Below are 25,387 nucleotides of genomic sequence, written 5' to 3'. Positions count from 1 at the left end.
GGTAAGGATCCAGGCTTACCTGGACGATATTCTGATTCAGGCTCACTCTCAAGAGCAAGCCTTACACGACCTACACCTCACGATTCAAACCCTGAACGACCATGGGTTCTTGGTCAACTACAAAAAAAGTCAGTTAGTGCCAGTCACCAGGATCACACATCTTGGCGCCATCATAGACGCAGCCCAGGGGACCGTCTACCTAACCTTGGAACGACGGTCAGACATCAGGGACCTAGTAGCTCTCATTCGCAGAACTCCATCAGTTCCATTGGCCACTCTATCCAAGCTCTTAGGCAAGATGGTCTCCTGCGTCCAGATCGTCCCATGGGCACACCTTCACGCTCGCCACTTGCAGTGGTTCCTGCTTCCTTTTCAAAAGAAACGCCAAGCTCACACCATGTCAACAGTCAAAGTTCCACTCTCAGTCAGGCGATCGCTAGGTTGGTGGACATCGCCTTCTCTCGACAAGGGGTGTCTCTTCATGAATCACGACCGACTTGTACTCACTACAGACGCCAGCCTTCACGGATGGGGGGCTCATCTTGCATCACACGTGGCTCAGGGCCGTTGGTCTGCATCAGACCTCGCCAACTCTATCAACTGGCTGGAGCTGAAGGCCATTCGTCTCGCTCTCACGCACTTTCACCGGTTCGTGCAACACCGTCATGTTCTGGTGTTGACAGACAATATAGCGGCGAAGGCACATGTCAACCGTCAAGGGGGCACCCACTCAAAGCGCCTCATGGAGGAATCATTTCGCCTGGGCAAGTGGGCAGAACAACACCTCCTCTCCATCAGAGCGGACCACATTGCGGGGTCGGAAAACACACAGGCGGATTTCCTGAGCAGGACAGAGGTGGACAACAGCGAGTGGCAGATTCATCCCGACATATTTCATCAGATTTGCAACAGGTTCGGCATCCCAGCCATAGATCTCTTCGCCACACACCTGAACAATCAGCTTCCTCGCTTCTTCTCGAGGTTCCCGACGCCAGGGGCGGAAGGGGTCAACGCTCTCCGTCTCACCTGGCCGCCGGGTCTTCACTATGCCTTTCCACCGCTGCCTCTGATTCCGGCCCTGATTCGGAAGGTCATCGCCGACAGAGCAGAAATTATCCTCGTGGCTCCCCACTGGCCACGCCGTCCGTGGTTCGCAGACCTGCTCAGTCTCTCCACATTTCACCCTTGGAGAATTCCACCAGACGAGATTGTCCTGCGTCAGGGGAACCTTCTTCATCCGGACCCTCAGTGGCTCCAACTGACTGCATGGCGCTTGAAGGGGCCCGTCTAAGGCAGGACAATTATTCAGATAGGGTGATTCACATTGTTCAAGCCTGCAGACGTAAATCCACAGTCAGACTCTACAATATCTCCTGGCTCGCCTTTTATAGGTGGTGCCGCTCCCGGCAGATAGATCCTGTTTCAGCCTCACCTGCCCAGATCTTGGAGTTCCTCAGAGATGGGTTTGACCGTGGTCTGGCCCATAGTACCCTTCGGAGACATGTGGCGGCTCTGTCTACGGCCTTGTCCAGTCCATCCGGCCGACCACTCACTCAGCACCCTGTGATAAAAAAGTTCCTGCGAGGAGCCAGGCTCTTGCGGCCCTCCTCGATTCATAGATACCCTACTTGGGATTTGCCCAAGGTCCTTAACGCTTTAACTGAGACTCCCTTTGAACCCCTCCGCACGGTTCACCTTCGCTTTCTCACCCTTAAGGTGGTTTTCCTTATAGCCATAACTTCAGCCCGTCGCATTTCGGAGCTGGCAGCCCTCTCAGTTAGGGAGGATCTCTGTGTTTTCCGGCCGGACACAGTTATTTTGAGATTGGACCCTTCCTTTATTCCCAAGGTTAATTCCCCCTTTCACAGGGCCCAAGAGGTTATTTTGCCCAATTTCTGTCCCCGGCCCTCTCATGCCTTGGAACGAAGGTGGCATACCTTAGATGTACGGAGGGCCCTAAAGATTTATATCAAAAGGACTGCTCCCTTCAGGAAGTCAGAGGCTTTGTTTGTTTCCTTTTTGCCAGGCTCCCTAGGGCTCAAAGTCTCTTCTGCCACAATTGGTAGATGGATCAGGGCTTGCATCGCCTCGGCATATCAGGCCCAGGCGATTCCTGTTCCCAATAGCATTACTGCCCACTCCACTAGGAGTGCTGCTACCTCAGCAGCTTGGGCGACTCAGGCCTCCCTTGAGGAGGTATGTAGGGCAGCCACCTGGTCTACCCCCTCGCCATTTATTCGTCATTACAAGATAGATACCTTTGCTTCTGCTGAAGCGTCATTTGGCAGGAGGGTTTTGCAGCAGGTGCATTGTGCGAGGGTCTCTCCAGGCCCTTCGACATCCCGCCCTTGAGACAGCCAAATCTTTGGTATGTCCCTCATCTGGACAATGTCACACCCTCATCAAGGAAATTGGGCATTGGTCTTACCTTAAATGCCAGATTTCTTGAGGGGGGTGACATTGTCCAGCCCCTCCCTCTGTCTCAGTGCCTGTACAGTTTATTGTTCTTGTTCAGTAGTTTTTTTCCAGTTGTCCCGTTGGACCGATTTACTTCCTCCTGATAACGGTGGTTCCTGTTGGAGATACTTCTGGTGGCCTTCCTTCGTCAAAACTGAGCATGAAAGGGGCGGAGCAAGGGGAGTGGTCAAAAATTATGACTCAGCCAGCATCAGATCCGACTGATACAACCCTCATCTGGACAATGTCACCCCCCTCAAGAAATCTGGCATTTAAGGTAAGACCAATGCCCAATTTCAAGTCATTGTTAAGTTCTGTGGACTAGCAGCTGTGCCCACTCAGTTTATCCTATTCATGATCAAGGGCCAACTTCATCTCCATTCTATCAATGGAGGCGAACCTTTGCATACATACAGTAGAGATTTGTGTCAAGTAATTGGAAGAGGGACAAAGCTCCCAGCCCTGAATTTTTCAAACAAGGGAGGAAGTGGTCCTTATTGCTGGTGAATGATTTGTCTTAAAGTTGTTTGTTAATATTTCTCCCAATGTTCAAAATATAGTATTTTAGTTTTAAGGAGCTTAAACTGCAGTTCTAATGAGAAACACTTTTTCTCGACGATTCCTTTTTTCTTATTTTGTTAACAAAAAAAGAAGTTTTTATGTTTAAATTAGGTTTTTCTTATAACACAAGGAAACCTTGATGGAACGAGTCAAGCAACAGCTTCATGAGTGGGATGAAAATCTTAAAGATGAATCCCTTCCAGAAAACCCAATAGGTACATTATTTATTAAATAATAAGTTTTATTGTTGGTAAAAGTCTTCATCAGATCAGTTTGTTGGTTTATTATTTAACCGATCCTACATCACAACTGAGTTACAGAGCAGCCTTTTGCAGCTTTGTATATTTACTGTGACTTTTATATAAAGAGGTAAAATTGCACCCACCTATCCAAGTTGTTAGAAAAACATCGGGGAAACATCAGCAGAGCTACACATTACTCTTTTGTGTGGCAACCACTTGCAGTATCTTGTGTGTTGCAGCTTATAGTTGTTGAGTTACAATATGCATTTCCATTAATGTGGGAAATCATATAGAAGAACGGACAGCTTTATGTAGCTGTGCAGATAACAACGCTGTAATGAACCAAGAACTATCACTGTAAATACCAATTTGTCATTCCTTTCTTTAACCTGGTTATTACTATACATTTGCCCTAATTTGCTGTATGTGTAATGTGGCTTTATAGAGTTGTATGAGAAGAGCAGTAGCGTCACACTGTCAAAATTGCAGATTTTGCTTATTATAATTATATTATTCCTTGAGATACGATTACATTTATAGAATGCAAACTGTAATAAAACTAAGCATAGTTAGTATCTACTTGGAGAAAGTAATCTGATTTGTTCCAGCTGATCTGAAGTTAAGAGAAGTTAATTGTGAATAGTGACAGTTTATTTTTAGTACTCTGCCTAAATGTAGCTTGGTTAAGTCTATTGTCTCTCTTAGAATGAACCTTGTTTTTATTTCAGATTTTTCATATAGAGTTGCAGCATGCCTACCAATTGATGATGTTTTGCGAATTCAGCTGCTTAAAATTGGTAGTGCTGTTCAGCGACTGCGCTGTGAACTAGACATTATGAACAAAGTGAGTGAGTAAGTCCTTTAGTCCTGTTATGCTTAAAAGATACATCCTATTGGGACTTACTTTTGAGGAGGCTTAAATGTGAAATGTATGCTGAAAACAATAATCCAGTATACTGATTGTGTCCTGACTATTCAAAATAATAATTGTTCTAGCTTTTACAGGTATGATCATTGTTCAGAGAAGATATGCATTTCAGTTTCAGCATAAGGCTCTTAAATTAACAATTTAAACTTTTCTACCCAATGATGGTTTAGCTTTCATGTGATAGTTTGAACATATGAACCATGTACACGTGCAATTTCATTTCTTTTCTCATTAAACCAAAAAACTACTTTTATCAGGTTGTATGTTTGAAGAGCAGACCAAAATTTTGCATTTAGTTTACCAAAAGGTTGGGGGGGCTGTGGGGTGGGAACACAGATTACCATGTATTTCTGGATTATTTCCAGACAATAATATTAATTCTAATAGAAAGATACCCCTCCAAAAACAATTTATATGTTTACTGAAATAATTTTTCAGTCATCTGGTTCTAGTCTACTTGGCAAGAATTATATATTCCATAATATAAACATATATTTTGCAGTGATTTCAATTTGAATAAATGTTAAACTTGATATAACCCTGTTTATTTGTCTATATTATCTTGATAGTATAAGAATTAATATAGTTGTACAAAAACAGGAGAAGGAATGAGTATTAGGTATGTTTACCATTTTAAGTTACTTATAATGTAATAAAGGTGGGATAAAATTAAATTAATAAATACAGTAGTTAAATACTTAGTGTTATTTGAATTATAGAATGGCAATTTATATGTAAAATCTTTTATAAGTAAAAAGTTGATCTCAGTTTTATTTTTCTCTATAACATTTGCCTTTTTGTTTGTAGTGTACCTCTCTTTGCTGTAAGCATTGCCAAGATACAGAAATAACTACTAAAAATGAAATATTCAGGTGAGATTTTAAAGTTACTTTGTACATCTCTTCGTTTGCATTGCCTCATATAATATGCCATCATGAGCTTCTTGGGGAAAAAAGGATACCTTTTAATAAAGACAAAAACATGTAAAATAATTAACTAGCAATTATACAGATGTTTGGGAGTTGAGTAATGTATATTAATTCATAAAACATTTAGCTGTTTTCAGGTCATGAGGTTTCAGATTAAAATAAGCCCTACCAGGACACAATAAAAATCTAAATCAATATAACATTACTGATTTTAAAACTGAAATGTGACCACAAAAATAATAGCTACACATGAAATAATGCAGTAAAAGTCTTGGTTAGGACCTGAAGCTAGTAGTGAAAATTGTGACTAAGGAAGGGGGGAATTCCACAATTGGGATCCAGTGTCTAAAATAGCCTGCCTTGAGTATCTGCCTAGTGAATTATTCACAAGAGCAGGCATGCTAAGGTTTTCCTTGCTTAATCTCAGTTGTTGTAGAGGTTTATAAGAAAGCATCCCACTTAGGTTTGAAGTTATATTGGTATCAGGGTTCCAATTTACAACCCCAAAGCAATCAACGCATCAGCCCTGAAACCATTTTGGGAGCATCTTCGGGGCTGCCAATAAGGTTTGATATGTCATCGTGAGCTCCTTGAACTTGACTTGCTTGGATATTAGCATCCAGTGCAGGTCCTATAGGACACAATGTTTTGTACTTGTAGCTTCTGAGCCAATCTCCAATCTTCCCATGGAAATTTCTTAGTGGTACATCCTTGGATTTACTAAATCAATTATGATTTTGACCAAGAGGTTGTGTTTTGGAATTACGTTAATAAACCAACTATCTTTGGGGGGGGGAATGTTACCTATAAAGCCTGCTTGAACCTCAGGTGGTAAACATGGATTTAGAAGTACCTCAGTTTCTGTACTACCTCCTTTAAAGATAACTCAAATCTATCTAGGGTAGCTAGTCTCACTAATTCCTAGATAAAGGAATTCATATTTAACTACAGTGTCTTTATCTTGATGGAATCTTGCTTATAATATTGGCTCTTACCAAGCTACAGTCTGCTTAGTCTCTCCTGATGCAGATGATACAAGCTTGGCAGTTATATGTTAAAGAAAATATTTAGTTAGGGGTACGGTTCTCAGAAATAGTTCACTTTTGTGCTTTTGCCATAATCATGTTTTATAATTGTTTGTAGTTTATCCCTATGTGGACCTATGGCAGCCTATGTGAATCCTCATGGCTATGTGCACGAGACCCTTACTGTCTACAAGGCCAGCAATCTGAATCTGAATGGCGGATCTTCCACAGACCACAGCTGGTTTCCTGGGTAAGTCTTACTTAAATTCGTTATTTATTTTATTTTATTTTAATTTATTTTATATTTTATTTTATTATTTTATTTTCTTATTTTATGTTTATGCTGTTCGTCTCACTATTTTGAATGGGTAGCTTATGGTAATATGAAGCAGAGTTCCCCAACATTTCTGGCTTTGCGGACCGGCGGGGGGGGGGAGGGGATGGCTCACACAAGCAGCCAGCAAGCGCAGATGCGTGTGCATCTCCATTTTCGCAAGTGGCATCCACGCATGCCTTCCACTCACACAAATGAAGCGCACGTGCTCGCCCTCTGCTCTAGCAAGTGAGGATACACGTATGAGTGTGCTTGCCAGTCGTTTCCATGTCCCCGTTGCAAACCACGTACGGTCCACAGGTTGGGAACCCCTGATATAAAGCACCAGAAATATAAAATGCTAGAGATAGATATGAAAGTATAAGAAATGTTACAATTAATTTTAACAATATCTAAATAAATAACAAGTTTAAACCAAGAGCATGGATAGTACAGGGGTAGATGTTTGTCTCTCACTCAGTCAATTACCTCCAGCATAGTGTGCCTCATTGGGGCCCAAGTCAACTGGCAGAGCCAAGTTTTAAGGCATTTCTGGAAAGCCAGAAACATGGAAGTGGATCTCGCCTCAGGAGGCAAAATATTCCAGAGGGCAGGGGGCCATGGCAGAGAAGGCTCTTCTCCTTGACCCCAGTATCTTAAATTCTTCAATCAACGGAGTCCAGACAAGGCTTATTGCTTTGTGTACCTTCAGTGTGCCATTTTGCATTATTTCTCCATTAATGAAGCAGAAGCTGCCTTGCAGGTATTCAGCCCTCAAGGTATTAAAATGTAAATAGAAAGAAAATGGAAAGTTCATTAACTCCATCTCCTCAGTGCCGAGTATAGACAGAAGGGAAGGACAAACAGCCTGGCTTGTTTCTCTTAAGTAGAGATTTTTTTTTTTTATTAAAAATCATCATAAAAAATTTTATGAGTCAAGTACATGTTTAATTTGTGCCAACCATATGTGGTTTAACCAATTCTGACATTTATGGGGAAGTACTCTCAATCCCCATATATTATTAGAATGTCAGTTGGTTAGAAATAGTGCCATTTAGGAAACTGATGCTTTATATTAGAATAGGTTTCTGGTTTGTGTTTTAGAAAAATCCTGGACAAAGCAGTTTGAGGCCATTTCTGAAATTTTACTGTTCATTCAGTTTTGCCATTATGCAAATGAGCCTGCTATGAATTCCTTATTTTAAATGCTATAATATTCATATTTTGAACTCTGCTTTATATGCTGTTAGGAACATTTTGCCGCCTTGTAAATATATTTGTCAATCATAAAGGCTAACATAAATGCTATCCATTTCTAGATACGCATGGACTATAGCTCAGTGTAAGATCTGTGGAAGCCATATGGGTTGGAAGTTTACTGCCACCAAGACGGAGTTGTCGCCTCAAAAATTCTGGGGATTGACCCGTTCTGCTTTGCTGCCAAGAATTCCAGAAAAAGAGAACGAATCTGGGCAAGAAAGATCTCTACTGCTTTGCCTTTGATCTGGGCATCTTTACACAGAACAAACTAAAAGCAGTTTGTGTCTTGAAGAGAAAAGTATTAAAATCCGCCTCTGGGATCTATCTGTTCATATATTTGAACTTCACAAAAAAGGCACTGTTGTTTCCGAAGGCCCTGAAAAATTTAATATTTTGAAGATGTACAGAATGCAAAACGGAACATGAGAAAACGCAGGCAGTTTCATGTTTTCTGGCATGTGCCGAATTGAACAGTTCAGATTTACAGGTGCTCTTTAATAATGTAAGAAGACATCTAGCGTTGTTGAGGAGCTAAAACTGAGTAGAAGTGACATGAAGACTATATAACTTAAAAGTGTGCGTAATGATAGCTATAACCTATTGCCCGCTGTTTTAAGGTATTTTCCTGTAGATTGTGGTGAATTTACTAGAATACCTGTTTGCTACCTGTATGAAATAGTTTACAGGTACTAGCATTTGCTTCAATAAGCCTTAAAAAGACAAAGAGACCCAGTCTTCTCAAAGGAGTGTTCAGCTGCCTAAGATCAGACTCTAGCTACTGTAGAAGCACGCATTGAAGCCTGCTGCTCAGAGAATCTGTGGAATGCAGCTCTTTGGTTAAAATGAAATCCAGCCAGGCTGTTTGTGTTTGCTTTATCTCCTTTACAGGATTTTCACTCATTTGGCATTTTCAGACTTCCTTTTTTTAAAAAAGTAGAAATATAGGATAGTTGTTTATGCCTCTAGCAGCATAATAAAGGATATGATTCTTTCGAGATTGAATCTCTCCAGTACATTTCAGTTAATCATATCACAAAAGTTTGTAATTTAAACGTTTTGAAGCATTATGTATCTTTTTACATGTCTTAGGGACTTGGCATCGCAGCTGTTCATAAGCTATATATTTGGTATTGGAGAGCAGCAGACAGCTTACTACTCTTTGTAATTTCTTATCTGAACCTGAGGGATTGTAGAGTAATAATGCTTCCGATAGAAACTTCGTTTTCAGGAGATATTATAGAAATAGGTGCCAAAAAAGAAGGAATAAAGATTTAATATGTTTTTTTTTTCAGATTGCACTTCAGTAAATCCACAGGTATCAGATTTGTTTCATAGGAATATGTAGTGAGCTTGTTAATAATATGTGTTGAGTTACCTCGCTGAAATAAAAACTTTGCTGAAACATTTTGGTAATTTCATACATACCCATCACATTTCCTTGTAAGTTGTTATTTTGAAGCAAACCCCTAACTTTAAAGATGGCATTTATTGTATAAGTTGAAAAGATATGCCCTCAATGAAATTGAATTTGACACCCCTGGGTTGGGCCTTTGTATCAAAATGGCAACAAATAAAGGCCAGAGATTGAAGTTATACTTAAATTTTATGCGATTTAAGTTTAATATGAGTTTAAGCAAGGCTTTCTAAAAAAAAATACTTGGACCCTCATATAATTTATTGAGATCATGAATAAGTAATTTTTCAATTTTTAGTTAATGTTGACTATTATGTGTCTTACCTCAGTTTGTGATAGATTTAAGATTAATAAACTAATAGCATATTCTAATTATTAAGCAAGCATGAGTTCAAGTTATTGCAAAGTATTGTGAAATTGGCTGTTGTCTTCCCAATTAATTCTGCAGGGCATATGCTTTACAATTTCAATATAGAGCCATTAAATGGGTTTCTCTTATCAGCTCAGTTTCTCTGTTTTATATGTATTGTGGGATTTCCAAAAATTAGAGGAAAGGGGAGAAAATGGAAATTAAAGGTGTTTAAACAGATAATAAAATAAAATGAATTGTTTTTCTTTTGAGAGTTTACTGCAGAAACTAAAGGAGCATTACAAATATCTGCATCTTTATTTTTTTCTAAAAGCAGTGCCAATAAGATTTCAAATCTGAAAATTTATTTCTGCATCATAAAAAGTTTCGATTTGGCTTGTCACTTGTCCTTTTTTTTTTTTTTTAACCAACCATCTTTTTCTTGGAAGGAAACCAAATGAAATGAGAATAAAAAAGAATATTTTTTTTATTATGGTCACTGAATTAAATGAAAGCTGCTGTGATTTCAACAAAGTACTTTTACATCGTTTATTCCTATTAAATTTCTAAATCAGACATTTGTGGCTTTCAAACTAGTAGTACCTTAATAGCATTACTATGTCTGAATTGAACTTGCATTCTCCTTTTGACTCAAGTAAATTCATAACTTTGTATATTGCTATCAATATTTTTTCAGTTGGATCTATAGTGGTTAAGGCATCAGCTGCAAAGTGGAGACTAAGTTCTTTCTAATGCTGTTTTAGCTATGAAAGCAAACTGGGTGGCTTGAACCAATCAATCTTTTTTAGCCCAACTCATCTCACAAAGTGATTTTTGTAGGGAAAATAGGAGGAGGAAGGTGTATTAGATACGTTCGCTGCCTTGAGTTATTTGTAAAAATAATAAAAGGCAGGATAGCAATAGCACTTAATTTATATACCGCTTCACAGTGCTTTTACAGCCCTAATTGGTTTACAGAGTCAGCCTATTGCCCCCAACAATCTGGGTCCTCATTTTACCCACCTCGGAAGGATGGAAGGCTGAATCAATCTTGAGCCTGGTGAGATTCAATTTGCCAAATTGCAGTCAGTCGGCAGTTAGCAGAAGTAGCCTACAGTACTTCATTCTAACCACTGTGCCACCGCAGATACAAATAAATGAAAAAATAAAATGCAGGACAAATGAAATTTCAAGGGCTGAGAGAATCACACATTTTTTATTGTGCGTGAAGCCACCAGCTTTTTAAAGAGCTTCACATGACTAAATTCTATTTAGATCGAATCTAAATTCTATTAATCTCAATTGGTACTATTTCCCATTTCTACTTTTCTCAACTATTTCTACTTGTATGTTTTTAAAACTCACCTCGATTTACCTTTTGAATTTTATTTTCAGAAATTCGTTATTTTCGCTTTGTGGGCTTTATCATAGGTCATGGGCTTTCATAAAGATACAGTATTGCTTGTTTCAAACTGACTTGCTTCAGTTCTATGGCTGAATAGTGTACAATCAAAAATCATAAAATTCAGGATGTAATACAAATCATCTGCTCCTTAGCAGTTTCTTAAAAGTAGGTAAATATAACAACATATTACACCATGTCATCATGTTTTACAAAAAGAAAGGTAAAATGGAGAAGCCATGTGTGAAAAAACTAAGTACATCCTTACTGTTTCCATAGATATGAAGAGGCTAAGTAGCTACTAATCGAGTGCCCTTGATCAATTGATCATCAGAAAGCGTGACTACCTGTATAAAAGCTGAAGTTGAATTTGCTGGTCTCCAGCATTGAGGTGTGTGTTACTACAATACCAAAGAGTAAAGACGTCAGCAATGATCTTAAGAGAAGCAACTGTTGTTGTCCATCAATCTGGGAAGGGTTATAAGGCCATTTCCAAACAATGTAAAGTCCATCATTCAACAATGAGGAAAATTATTCACAAGTGGAAAACATTCAAGACAGTTGCCAATCTTCCCAAGAGTGAACATCCCAGCAAATACATCCCAAGATCAAACTGTGCAATGCTCAGAGAATTTGCAAAAAATCCCAAGAGTTACATCTGAGATTCTATAGCACAAGTGTCAAACTTGACATATCACAATTTTTTTTGCGGAGCTGGGGTGGGCATGGCCTGCATGTGACGCATCTGGCCCGTGGGCCACCAGAATGACACCCCTGCTCTAAAACATCTTAAATGTTGAAAGTTCATGACAGTACAATTAGAAAAAGTCTGAACAAGTATGGTTTCCTTATTTGAATTTGCTTATTTGAATTTGTTTGGAAGTGTTGCCAAACAAACTAAAAAAACATGGCAGCAGAGTTTAGGTTTGCAAAGTTGCATCTGCACAAATCACAAGATGTCTGGAACACTGCCCTTTGATGAGACCAAAGTGGAGTTGTTTGGCCATAATGCAGTGCCATGTTTGTTGAAAACCAAACACAGCGTATCAGCACAAAAGTGTACAGCGAAGTTTAGGAACGATTTGGCCTATTGTGCTCAGATCTCTAATTATACTTTTGTATTAGTTTGTGTTTCTGTCAGTAAATGAGGGTCTCTGACCGTAAATACTGTAGACTTGTAACAATCAACCTGCAATCCAACCATAACCGTGGCTTTCTCAGGTTGCGATCCATATACAAAATGCCCACATCTATTATGTATTTTGATTCCAGAATTGAATAAGATCAAATTCAAGCTTTTCCATTATTTAGAGCAACATACACTGAAACTTTTTGCAGGATAAACTGTCATGTCAACCAACTCCTACAATCCCAATAGCATAATGCCATGATGGCGAACCTCTGGCATGCAGAGCCCTCTCTGCTGGCACACGTGCCATCACCCCAGGTCAGATCTCCGTGGCATTTCTTTTGTGAGCTTGTTTCTCTGCAAATGATGAAACAAGCTCACAAAAGAAAAAGATCTTACCTCTTGCCATGCTACCGGTGGTGGGATGCCCCGTCTCCCGCTGGCCAGCTGGTCTTTGGGGTCTCTGCTGCGCATGTCCGCGCATGCGCAAGATCGCACCCGCACACCTTTGGGCATGCGCGCATGGTTTGGGCACTCGGTGTCTAAAAGGTTCGCCATCAATGACAGTGGTAACATCTATAACATGCAATTTAAAGTGAATTCCGGAAGAAAAGCAAATTAAAAACAAACAAGTCTCTAACTTTCCAGATTAAGGGATGCAGAAACGTATCATGGAACTACAAGAGTTAGCAGCCCTCAAGTTACGACTACAAGTGAGACTAGAATTTCCACGTCTAAGCAAGGCGGTTGTTAAGTGAGTTGTGTCCAATTTGCTACCTTTTTTTTTTTTTTTTTGCCATGATTAAGTGGATCATTGCAGTTATTAAGTGAATCCTGCTCGGAGGGTTGCAAATAGTGATCGTGTGAACTCAGGATGCTGCTGCCACTATGGTAAATGCATGCCAGTTACCATGCACCCGAACTCTGACCAGGTGACCGTGTGAATGCTATGGCAGTCATTAAGTGTGAAGATCAAGTATATCACATTTTTCAGTGCCATTATAACTCATGCCCTCGTCACCTCCCGTCTGGACTACTGTAACGCTCTCTACATGGGGCTCCCCTTGAGGAGCACTCGGAGGCTCCAACTGGCGCAGAGTGCAGCTGCGCGGGTGGTGATGGGAGCGACGTGGCGCTCCCATGTAACGCCCCTCCTGCGCGAGCTGCACTGGCTCCAGGTGGTCTTCCGAGTGCGCTTCAAGGTTTTGGTTATCACCTTTAGAGCGCTCCATGGCTTAGGACCTGGTTATCTACGGGACCGCCTGCTACCACCAATAGCCTCCCACCGACCAGTACGCTCCCATAGAGAGGGGCTCCTCCGGGTGCCGTCGGCCAAACAATGTCGACTGGCGGCCCCCAGGGGGAGAGCCTTCTCTGTGGGGGCACCTACTATCTGGAACGAGCTCCCCCCCGAGATACGGAGGATTCCGGATCTGCGTACCTTCCGTCACACGCTTAAGACGTTCCTATTCCAGCAAGCCGGCCTGACCTAAACTTCTCCGCTTTTAAATGGGAATTTTAAATTTGGTTTTAAATTATTGGGGTTTTAAATATGGTTCAGCCAAATTTATTTAATTTGTTTTATCTCTATTTTAAATTTTGTACTTCCATGTTTTATTTTTATGGCTGTTCACCGCCCTGAGTCCTTCGGGAGGGCGGTATACAAATTCAATAAATACAAAAAAAAATACAATACAATTAGGGTTAGAGTTATACCCTCCAATGCTCATATTCCTCAATGTCCTTGATGGACTGACTTAGAATTAAGGGAACTTACCATTTCTCAGAAGCAAGGATAGAGAAAATACAAAATACAGTAGATAGGATAAAATACATCTTAAGTTAGAGGGTGTCCTGACAGCATTATGATCAAATTAAATATTAATTTTTCCATTATTAGAAATTAGCCCTCATGAGGTCCAAACTGAAGAAAAAGTCATATTTATTTATATTTCCTATTTCTAAAATGTCCATCTCCCTCAGAGAATTTGAAATTAGAATTTGGAACTAATTATCACCCAGAGATCTTTCAGCATGCACTTGAGCTATCTTCTGTACTATATTGTTCGTAATATAAAATTGGCTCCCATAGGTAGGGTTGCCACCTAGTGGATAGAAACTTCTGTCATTATCCAAATTCATCAACCCAGTAAGAAAATTTTCACTGAAATCCTAAATACACTGCCAAGAACTAATCCCACTAAGCTTCAGCGTTTTACTTAAGAGTTTGGGGGTTTTTCTGGAACGCTAACAAGTAACTCATTTTGCAACATTAGATATAACATATAGCATCAGTTTATAAAACCATTATAGGCTTTTATAACATGTAAGTTAAAAATAAGGCAAGCTGGGCCATTGTATAATTTGTATTTTAAAAAATCAATTTTTATTAGTTCTCAGAATCTTTTCAGACCCATGGAAAATAAAATGAACGAAAAGTGCCCAACTCAATTTAAATATTAGAAATACTATCCTTTTACTTAAAAGCTTGTTTTGAATAGCAAGTAATCTTTTTTCAGTATTTAAAACTTGAGGTTGTTATCCATAATGTAATTTGAGTTTCAGTGAAATGATAATGCTTGATAGTATCTGGTCTGACTAAACTGTGACTCTGAGGTTCAAGATAATACATGGTTGCTAAGGGTAAGCCCCACTGAATGGATGGGAATCATTTTTGGATAAACATGGATTTTCTTAAATTAATTTCCCTTGTTTTTTAAAGTCAACTCAATCCAAATAATATTTTTGAACAATCTACATACAACTTTGGGGTTATTTAATAGTTGAGTAAAAACATATGAAAGTTATTCGTGTATTACCAGATGGACACAAAAACAACCCTATTTAATGTTTTAGGACTGAAATACAAATGATCCTAACATTCAGAAATAAAAATGAACCCAATGAAATATGTGGAACTTCATACAAAATTGTTCAGTTTCATCACTATTTGCTTTCATGCCTTCTTTACGTAGCTTAACAGTTCTTCTTTATTCATTTGGTAATCACTTTTTTTCCACTGATCACGTAATTGTTGCAGGAGGGGTCCAATGTCTTTTCCTGATGAGATTCCCATTTGTCTTAAGTCATGACCAGTTACAGGAAAAGAGGGTAAAGACCACTCTTGCATTTGTTTAAGAAGTTCTTCTTCTCCTTGGTACTTCAGAAGTTCATGGATTCTAGATGTTGCAGAAGACTCCCTTGCCTTCACAAATACAAGAAAATGAGAAATCTGAGCACCAAGCATTCATGGTCAAGTTACTATTTTTATACACAAAACACTTCAAAACCAGATCAATCCTCAATCTTCTTAAAGTTCAAGCTTTACTTGGTACCATTTTGAAAAACAATAAGTACAGAATTTTTTTTTTTATGGTGCTTATACATTAAATGCTCTGTTTGTGGCTACATAAAAAGGGAAACCCAGTCTGTATTTAAGGAGTCAGCATTCATGCTCTCAAAGTCTTCTTCCTAACTCCTGGTTTATGTATCTGAGATGAATTAATGAGGAGAAAGATGGCTCCCAACAGATCAAATAAAAAGCTGAACAAAAATTGAGAATTATCCAGAAGAGATTTAATGTACTTACATCTAAAAGGAAATCCTGGTACGGTTTAAGAGGCATTGAAGTATCAGAAGCTTTGGTCAAGTCTCTCCTGTGCTTCAACAGAAATAGTCCAAGGTTTTTTTCATCTTTTGATAGTTTCAGTCTTAAATCCAGTTTTGAAAGATCACATGGAACCTTTAACAATGACGTTAGAATGGTCATTGGTTTGGGAAAGAGATTCTGAACATTTTTACAGACTGTGTCAAACTCCTGTAAGTTCCCATTAACAGGTAATCCTGAGGGGATACATATAAAGAAGGGTTTTGAGAATAAGATAACTTAACTATTAGAAAGCGACAAGAAATCAACTAACATTACTAACAAAGCAGTGTGTGGAATTGCTAGACAAGCAGAATGGCCAACAGTATCATTACAAATAATGGCAAAATCAAAACTCTAGGGCCCTGCCACTATAGAACCAATGTAGAAGAGAGCTGCAGATTCAAGGCTTTTTAGATCTAGCAAGCAACAGTAGTGTCCCAATGCTCTAACTGGCAAAGTTGTGTGGACTTCAACTCCCAGAATTCCCCAGATAGCATGTCCACACTGTCCTAAGTAATGCAGGGATTAAACTCATTTCAGCAGTTAATATGCCCTTCTCAAATCTGGGAGCCCTGCAGTTTTGAGATTTCAGTTTCTAAAATTCTCAAGCCAGGTTTACTGAGGAACTCAAAGATCTTGAAGGACAATTACTATGCCCCAGTTATTGAAAAATAGAAGATGTAACTGGTTACTCAAGGATATGTCACTCAAATATTATTCTCTATCTCTCTATGGAGATTCTCAATTATCGAGGTAATGGTTGTCCCAAATAAAATCCCCACCCAGTCAGTTAGAACTGAAAAAGCTTCTTAGATGAGAAGTGAACCATTTTCAAAGAAAAGAAAAATACCAAGAAAGTCCAGTTGTCTTTTGGAAAAAAGCACATTTGGGATATTATCTACCTCCAATATTCACATCTGTATAGGAATTAACATCTATTAAGTTTTTTACCTAAATAATCAGTTACTGTAAGTTCATACATCAGATGCATGAGTTGATTTGCATATTTTCCAACAAGAATTTTTTTCAATTCCGTCCAAATCCTTTCGCCAGATATTCCAGCCAAACCTTTGGCATTTTCTTTGATGGCTTCCAAAGTTGGGGCATCATGGTCATCAGGCTTTTCAGCTATCCTCCCGTAAAATCTAAGGAAAAGAATTTCAGTCTGATAATCTCCAGTTAATGGAATTTATTTAATGAAAATTAAATGAATGAAAAATTCATTTAATAGAATTATAGGCATCACATTACCAACCCCACTACTTGCAACTTCATTTTCAAGAATTTTGGAACTGGATAGGATGGCAGAATAATATACCAGTATATGCCAAAGTGTTCCCACTCAAGCAAAATTCACACTACATTAAGTCAATGTGGTCCCTGTAAGGACTTGGAATAAAATTGTTTTTATAAATATGGTGGAAATATATTCAGGCAAACTGTGCACCAAAGTGGAAAGGGAAGAGATTTGAAGTCCAAATGCCACTAATACTGAGTACCATACACAAACCAAGAAGTCACAATTCTGTAGGTGCTCTCCAAGTGAAGTGTAATTAAGGAATAAACAAAAGAGCCTTTAGTTCTCTGCAAACTGGCCTGTGCCCTTATCATGTAGAAATATAAAGCTATTTACCGGAAATAGCGTAGAATTCGTAAAAAATCTTCTTTTATTCTCTGGTTGGCTTCTCCTACAAATCTGATCTTCTTGTTCTTTAAGTCATCGTAACCACTGAAGTAATCATAAAGAGTGCCATCCAAACCTATCAAACAAGTGAAACATATTTTAACAGAAATGACCATATTTTTCAGAGTATAAGATGTACCTTTCCCCCCCAAAAATGGGGTGAAAATTTAGGTGTGTCTTATACACCGAATGTAGCCACGCCCACCCACTGGCCCCCACCCTTTGGCCTCTGCCTCGCAGCAGTTACCTCCTTGCAAGCAAACAGCAAGAAAAACAGCTCTTTTCAGCTTCAGCACAGCCTAATTAGCACAAGTTGATTGGATGGGCCTCCTGACTCTCAGCTGATTTGCTCTCAGCTGTTTTGCGCAGCGCTCTGCTGCTTGCTGCAAAGAGGTAAATTGCTGGAGCAGATTTTTTTTTTCCTTGAGCTAATTAAGCTATGCTGAAAATGAAAATGAAAGTAAAGCAGGCTGTTTGCTGCAACGAGGCAAAATTGCTCAGAGGCAGAGGGAGATTTCTTTTTCTTCTTTTCCTCACCAAAAAAGGTAGGTGCGTCTTATATTGCGGTGCGTCTTAACTCCAAAAATACAGTACTTAGAACTTCATTTAAAATGGCACTTTCTGAAACTCCATCTTTAGCATTTGAACAAGGCCAGAGCAAGATTACCACCAATCATGGTAGATGGTAGGGTGAATCATTCACTTTAGAAGGCCAAAATTAAAAAATATTAGGCACTAATTTTATATTAAGTTCTGAACTAAGCTTTTCGTTCCAGGAACTTAAGACATAAACAGGTGAGATGATTTTCCAGTTAGCTTCCAACTCCTACTTAGGCCTAAACCTAGAACCACTAGAGATAAAGTTGAAATAGGAGGACCCACCATGCCATCTTTTAAAATGGAAAAATAGCTTACCTAGGAACATTGAATTGATGGTGAGATCTCTTCTTGCTGCATCTTTTTCCCAGTCAGTTGTGAATTCTACTTCTGCATGTCTCCCATCAGTATGCAAATCAATTCTCAGTGTGGTAATTTCAAAGTTCTCATCATGGAGCTGCAGCAAAAAAAAAACCCACCTCATTTGGCTATCAGAATCCCTTTTAAAACCTCTTATTAGATGGATAGAATGCAATTTTGGAAAAAAAAAAATCCATACATCCATTTTGTTTCCTGCATGAAAACATTCCTTTGCCTGTTTCCCCCCCCCCCTTTTTTTTTCTCCTTTTATAGCTTATAATTGAGGATGGGGGTTTATTGGGTTTTGTATTGGGAGTTTTATTTCCGTATGCCACCTGGAATTACTTTGAGTCAGTTGGGTAGCCATATAATTTTTTTAAAATAAATAACAGACAACACTTCTTTTTACAGTATTTCCCTTCATCCAATCACCCCTCAAGTCTGTCTCCATTTGCCCCAATGCCCTATCTGGAATTTCTTCCCACTCAGCATTCAAGCTAATTGTCTTCATCTTTTTTCCACTCAAGTACATTTCTTATTCTTCAAATTTATAACTTTTAAAAATAGTTATAAATGCCATAGAATGCCAAAAACATGTACTGCATAATGCTTTGATTATTGTTTTGGGTTAAATCAGCTTCTAATTTGTAGGACTGGAGACAATGACTTAGCCACAACTGGACTCAGAGGCATTTCATCCTATCCCATGGGTCTCAAGTTCCTGTAGTTTGGGTATAGTGTTCTAGGTCTTTCTTCTCCAAAATGGCATTTTCTGGCAATTCCCAGACATCGTGGTGAAAAAATATAGTGACCAGCCATTGGGAGGGTGGCAGTTCCAAGACATGTGATAGTAGAGCTATCTTTCATGGCAAGCAAGAATCATCAGAGAGTCTGATGATATTGTCATGTTCTGCATACAGCCCACTTCTCTTTCTTTATTTTCTAATATTCTCCAACATTTGCTGATATTATAGTCAGCCAGCAATGAGTGGGTTTATGGGAAAGGGAAAAGAAGGTTGCCTCATTGCAACAATGTCTATATTTTTCTATTTATGAATAACAAAAAGCAAACCTAAAGTATATTTGCTAGCTTTCAAGCTCAACATGAGGACAATTTAGACTTTATTTTTTTATAACCTTAGGAATATAAATCTATAGAAGCTCCTCTTCTTCCAAAATACCTTTTCTATCTATTTTAAAAGTTTTAAGTTTGCAAAATCCCTTTACCCTAGCAGTGATGGTTCCATGTTTTTCTCCTCTGTTGTTGATCATACGGACTCCCATGGTCTGGAACATTTCTTTCATCTGATTAGGAGTTGCAGTAGTGGCAAAATCGACATCTTGTGGTTTTATTCCACTGAGTAAATCCCTTACAGCACCTCCTGCTATTCTTAGTTCATAATTTTCTTTATCAAATATTTCTGTAAGTAGAATGGGGAAAAATGTAAAGAGAAAAAAATCTGAAGACGACAAAATGGACAGTCCCACTAACTCTACTAGTAAAAATGGTACATGAAATTACCATTTAGAAATTATAGCATGATGGCTTTTGATTTATGTGGAATTCCTCATGCTAGATTTGCCCAAGATAATGCTTTAAACCTAACTTTTAATTCTCAATTTAATTTTGTAAATTTAATAGAATGGTGCCTCATTGGCTCAGTTACAAAATATGTTATTTATACACTATTTGGTTATCTTTTGGCCTGTGTGTGCATGCACTCATGCAGATGTGCCCCATCCTGAACAAGACATTTGCTCATAGATGGAGAAAATTTAAATCATAGTTTAGCTTTTTAAAAATCTCTTATTTCTGTGCTGTAACTTAAAAAAGAATATCATTGAAGATTTTTTTCTTCTTTTCAAAAAGTCATGTGCATTACACCACATGCAGAGTAGTCTTGATCAGGATTAAGACCAATCAAATACTACAGAAGTGGTCCATATTTTCACTTGTATCACTGAAGCATAAAATGACAGTAAGCGTCAGGTCTTCCCATATTTCTAATATTGATACAAACATGTGCTTGGTATGTCTGATATTACTTAGGCAGACACATCCTAACAAATCACAAAAGCAGCCAAATAATCCAAATCATGTTGTAAAATGAAACACTTCATGTAAATTATATGTCTGGATTAAGCATTTTAAAAATATCTCTCCAAATTTACCTCAGCAAAAGTCTGGAAAAATCTCAGTTTAACAGAAATCAAATAAATGTAGTTCAATATAACGTCTACAAGTAGCATGACACTGCATTGGAAACAGTGTCCAAATGTTTGATATACCCATCTCTCAGATATGAATGAAAAGGATTAAATAATGAATAATGCAACTGAAAAGTCAGCAGGAGTCGTTTGCAGTCCTGAAATGAAATTTACATTTAATTCTTAAAAATCTCAATCTGTTTTGATAGTTTGCGAGAGAAATGTGTATGTCTTGGTGGCCCATGGATAAGTACTTTTTGGGAAACTGTGTTTAAAATGCGTGAGAAAGTCATTCAGATACTATTGTAGACCAGTGTTTCTCAACCTCTTTTAAGGTAAGACAACACATGTCTACTTTAAGACATGTGGACTTCAACTCCCAGAATTCTCCAGTGAGCATCCACATGCAGAGGTTGAAAAACACTATTGTAGAGCCTTTTGAACACAGTTGTTAAAAGAAATCTGACTGTTATAATTCCAGTGCAAAAGAGAGTAATCTACTAGTTTATGTTGGTATCTTGGTATGCACCAGCATGAGGTATTTTATTGCTGAAGTTACTACTGGAATAAAATAATTACTATTCATAGCGAAACAGAAGCACTAATAGTATTAAATCACAAGTTCTTGTTCATTACTGTTTTCACAATTTATCAGGAATTCTAGTACTAAACAGGGCTGAGAAACCAGCCTTCCCCCAGGTATTGCAGAACTATATCACCAAGAAGAAATAAACCAATCTAATAATAATTACAGAGTTGGAAGGGACTTTGGAGGTCTTCTAGCCCAACCCCCTGCTCAGGGCGTTCTGCTCAGGCAGAAAACCCTATACCATTTCAGACAAATTGGTTGCCCAATCACTTCTTTAAAACCTCCAGTATTGAAGCAGCTACAACTTCTGGAGGCAAGTTGTTCCACTGATTAATTGTTCTAACAGTCAGGAAATTTCTCCTTAGTTCTAGGTTGCTTCTCTCCTTGATTAGTTTCTACCCATTGCTTCTTATCCTGCCTTCAGGGGCTTTGGAGAATAGCTTGACTCCTTCTTTGTGGCAACCCCTGAGATACTGGAACACTATCATGTCACCCCTAGTTCTTCTTTTCATTAAAGTAGACATACCCAATAACGGTAAGGGATACTCGGAGTAGATGTTCAAGCAAACATTCTTGATTGTAAGAAATAAAGTAGTTTAATGTCTGGAACACTCTACCTGATCCTGTTGTTAGTCTCTCTAGTACCTTTTACCTTAAACTGTCTACCGTGGACCTTTCATGTTTTTTAAAAGGACCCTAAGGGGGCGTGCATAAGTGCACCAGCGTGCCTACCGTCCCTGTCCTACTGTCCCCATTTATATGTAATCATTCTATGTGGTTATGGCTATGTTTTGCTTATTTATATCCTTTTATTTGTGCCAATTCTTTTTTCATGTGTCTATGTCTATACTGTTACTTGTTTCCATGTACTTGTTGACAAATAAATAAACAAATAAACAGCTGGAGGGCCACAGGTTCTCAGTCCCAGCTCAGGTCCCAAGCCAACGAAGCACCTATACCTGCAATGCCTTTCAGTCCTGGCGTGAACAGGGACTGGAAGTCGGATGACTCTATCTTCATGGTTCTGAAATTCCGACAAAAGCTCGCAAGCCCTACTCTGTTGCGGGGAGCAAGGATTTCAGCTGCTTTACAGCCCAGAAGAACGAAATGACTCCACATCTTTAAAAAAGAAAACACACACACACACACACACAACGAAACGAAACCACGAGTTAATGAACACGCAAGGAAAGCATGGTGCAAACAGCCCCAGAGGCCCGGCAGACAACCGGGAAATATAGCACAATTACGTGGGTGTCCCGCCGGTGGGGACAAAGCCCCTTTGCACAGCTAGGAACGGCATTCGCAAAAGTGGAGTGAGCCACCGAAAAAAAAAAACCTCACGCCAACCTCGGTTTCCGCGGCCTGCAAGGAATCCCCGCACAAGCCGGGCGTTTTAGCCCCATTCCCCCCCTTTTTTTTTCTCTTCGCAAGGCTTTTGCTGGTCAACCTGCGCTGGCGACAGAAAGGGCGGTCTCACTCACCAACGAATTTGGGGGAGAGGGTGTCACCGCGGCTTAAGCATGCGGACCCAGCAGCCCCGCAGCGCCAATTGCTGCAGAAAAAACAAAAAGGAAGGGAAAGGAAGGGTGGGAGTCCCAGAAGCGCGAATAGGAGGCCGGCGCTACAACGGAGTAACTCCTCCTCGTCCTCGGCGTCCTTCGTACTCGTGGGCGGCGCTATTATCCGTCTGGAGGCCAGCCCGAGACCGCGAAGCTTTACTCGGCAGCTGTGCGCGCTTTTTTAAAGCGGGCTGTCGGATCGTTCGCCGCCTTGTGGAGTAACTTCGACTATTGCTGTGCGGGGCTTTTCTAGGGCTTTCGCTCCCAAGTGAGGCCTTTTGCGTTCAAGGGCTTTTCCCTGACATAAAAAGGGCTCCCTAAATTGATATTTTGCTTGTGTCTGAAAGACAAACAAACAAGGACTCCAGTCGTTATCTTTAAGGCTATCTTTATCTTTAATATATGTGGGTATATTCTTTCTTTCTTTCTTTCTTTCTTTCTTTCTTTCTTTCTTTCTTTCTTTCTTTCTTTCTTTCTTTCTTTCCTTCCTTCCTTCCTTCCTTCCTTCCTTCCTTCCTTCCTTCCTCTCTTTCTCTTTTATTTCTCTTTTTCTCTTTCTCTCTCTCTCCTTCCTTTCTTCCCTTCCTTCTTCCTTCCTTCCTTCCTTCCTCTCTTTCTCTTTCTTTCTCTCTTTTTCTTTCTCTCTCTCTCCTTCCTTCCTTCCATTCCTTCCTTCCTTCTCTTCCCTTCCTTCCTTCCTTCCTTTCCTTCCTTCCTTCCTTCCTTCCTTCCTTCCTTCCTCTCTTTCTCTTTTATTTCTCTTTTTCTCTTTCTCTCTCTCTCCTTCCTTTCTTCCCTTCCTTCTTCCTTCCTTACTTCCTTCCTCTCTTTCTCTTTCTTTCTCTCTGTTTTTCTTTCTCTCTCTCTCCTTCCTTCCTTCCATTCCTTCCTTCCTTCTCTTCCCTTCCTTCCTTCCTTCCTTACTCCTCTCTCTCTCCTTCCTTCCTTCCTTCCTTTTTTGTCATGTTTATGTAGTGTATATTAAAGGGGTGGTGACCCTTTGAGAGCTGTATGCAACAACATTCATTTTAATGTATGCTGATTAGTGTATATTTAAACTGACAATAAAGTTAGACTAAGTCTTGGTCCACAAAATGTGATGAGCCGTGCGTGCTTTCCCCTACTTTGTTAAGGATAACTGTGGCTAGTTAGGTTTCCATAATATGGTAAGCTAAAAATCACAGTTTACATTGGAAAGGCTGAATCCACATAATAGGTTTTATTGGTTCAGTGAGATGTGTGAATCCCACTAAACCCTCTCAGTGGAACTGAGGAGGCCCTGGTCTCTTCCATGCAAGTGTATGCAGGATATTTGATAAGAAAGCAAAATTTGGTTTATTTTCCTAAATTCTGCTACTAGTTGCCTAGCTTTTTGCAGCCTAAATCTAGTTGTCCTGTAGGGTTTAAGATAATACTGTCTGAACACCCTCTTCCCCATGGGAAAACTGGGAGAAGGTACTGGGACCTTTGACATGCAGCTTAGGGGTCCCTTGAACCTTATATCCCATGTAATTATTTCCCTTTTGAGACTGGCTGGGTTTGCACAAACCACAAATTGGCAGGCAGCAACTAGAGCAGGGATGTCAAACTCTCTTTCATTGAGGGCCATATCAGGGTTGTGGTTTACCCCTGAGGATTGGATGGGCATGGCCAGTTCAGCATCGCTCACATTGGGGGCACTGGTGGTTGCCCTGGCAGGGCTGGGGGATCCATTGTCTCCAGTGCATGCAAGAGGGAGTGCACTCCTTGCTGGCTCCAGGGTGGTCTAGCGGATCTACGCCTGACCGCGTTCCAGCCCAGATGACCACCATCAAGTTGTAGATCAGCACCCAGCTGGCCCGGCTTGGGACCAAGGCACCGGGGGGCTGGTCCTTTGCTGTTTCCAGGGCAGCCCCACAGGCCAGATCTAACCACATCACGTTTGGCCTGTAGGCCTTGAGTTTGACTCCCCTAAACTAGAGCGTTATAGGATTCCATGTGTTAATTGTGCCAGAGTTTGCAATCAAATGGGGTGTACTTTGTGTTCTGCCAAGGACAAAATTTAGTAGGTGACCACTGAGATACTGTGGTATTATTCTACTGTTGGTATTATTTTCATTCCCCTTTGTGATTTCACTAGGATAAATGAAAGCTAGTTTTATTACTTCAGTCTATAAGAAATGTTAGTATCTTTTGACTTCTGTACCAAAATAGCTTCTGGCTCCTTTAGACCAGAACAGAACAGAACAGAACAGAACAGAACAAGAAAGTTGGAAGGGACCTTGGAGGTCTTCTAGTCCGACCCTGTGCTTTGGCAGGAAATCCTATACCAGTGATGGCTAACCTTTTCGGGACCGAGTGCCTAAAGCGCGCACGCGTGGGTGTGAATGCAATCACGTGCGCCCAAACCCCCAAAATGCAATGCGTCCCCCACACAAACCCTGACCCTCCCCATACATGCGTGTGCGCCCCCCCCCAGACATCAGGGCAGTGGTGGGTTGCCCCCGGTTCGCATCAGTTCTATAGAACCGGTAGTAAAACCAGCAGGAGGCACCGCCCACTGACCCCGACGTCACCAAAATGCTTCTGCGCATGCGTAGAAGAGTGTGCATGCGAGCAAAGCACGTGCGCATGTGCGGCCCCATTGCGAACTGGTAGTAAAGGTAAGTAGATTCCACCCCTGCATCAGCCCCCCCGCATGTCCGCCATCCACCCACCTGTGCCCCATCCCCCCACACATGCGTGCGCAC

At 40.0% G+C, this 25,387-nt stretch overlaps 2 protein-coding genes across 5 annotated transcripts in view; one reads left to right on the top strand and one right to left on the bottom strand.

Moving 5' to 3' along the window:
* CRBN (cereblon) overlaps positions 1 to 9,117 on the top strand; it is a 35,153-nt gene extending 26,036 nt beyond the window's left edge. Inside the window, exons 7-11 of one of the 2 annotated variants that reach the window (XM_070936864.1) lie at positions 3,149 to 3,233; positions 3,989 to 4,104; positions 4,996 to 5,060; positions 6,261 to 6,392; positions 7,775 to 9,117. In XM_070936864.1, coding sequence (XP_070792965.1) covers positions 3,149 to 3,233; positions 3,989 to 4,104; positions 4,996 to 5,060; positions 6,261 to 6,392; positions 7,775 to 7,958 — 582 coding nt within the window. In that variant the 3' untranslated portion in view covers positions 7,959 to 9,117. Of the gene's footprint in view, positions 1 to 3,148; positions 3,234 to 3,988; positions 4,113 to 4,995; positions 5,061 to 6,260; positions 6,393 to 7,774 lie in introns of those variants that run through there. The other variant, XM_070936865.1, reaches the window with a different exon arrangement.
* A 5,247-nt stretch (positions 9,118 to 14,364) lies between these two features.
* On the bottom strand, positions 14,365 to 22,668 carry TRNT1 (tRNA nucleotidyl transferase 1). 3 transcript variants are annotated; one of them, XM_070933568.1, is made up of 8 exons: positions 22,581 to 22,668; positions 22,056 to 22,215; positions 19,527 to 19,720; positions 18,258 to 18,396; positions 17,292 to 17,418; positions 16,610 to 16,803; positions 15,599 to 15,852; positions 14,365 to 15,214 (listed from the first exon to the last, which is right to left on the bottom strand). In XM_070933568.1, the coding sequence occupies exons 2-8, from the start codon at positions 22,213 to 22,215 to the stop codon at positions 14,966 to 14,968; spliced, it is 1,317 nt and encodes a 438-aa protein (XP_070789669.1). In that variant the 5' UTR covers positions 22,581 to 22,668; the 3' UTR covers positions 14,365 to 14,965. The 3 variants fall into 3 exon arrangements, with proteins under 3 accessions (XP_070789669.1, XP_070789670.1, XP_070789671.1); XM_070933569.1 differs by lacking the exon at positions 22,581 to 22,668 and adding an exon at positions 22,447 to 22,522; XM_070933570.1 differs by lacking the exon at positions 22,581 to 22,668 and adding an exon at positions 22,347 to 22,366.
* Positions 22,669 to 25,387: the final 2,719 nt, after the last annotated feature.

This window comes from Pituophis catenifer, unplaced genomic scaffold (genome assembly GCF_029215685.1).
Source record: "Pituophis catenifer annectens isolate HBS135680 unplaced genomic scaffold, rPitCat1.0.hap2 SCAF_2, whole genome shotgun sequence".
Taxonomy (NCBI): domain Eukaryota; kingdom Metazoa; phylum Chordata; class Lepidosauria; order Squamata; family Colubridae; genus Pituophis; species Pituophis catenifer.
This window is presented reverse-complemented; position numbering and strand designations above follow the sequence as displayed.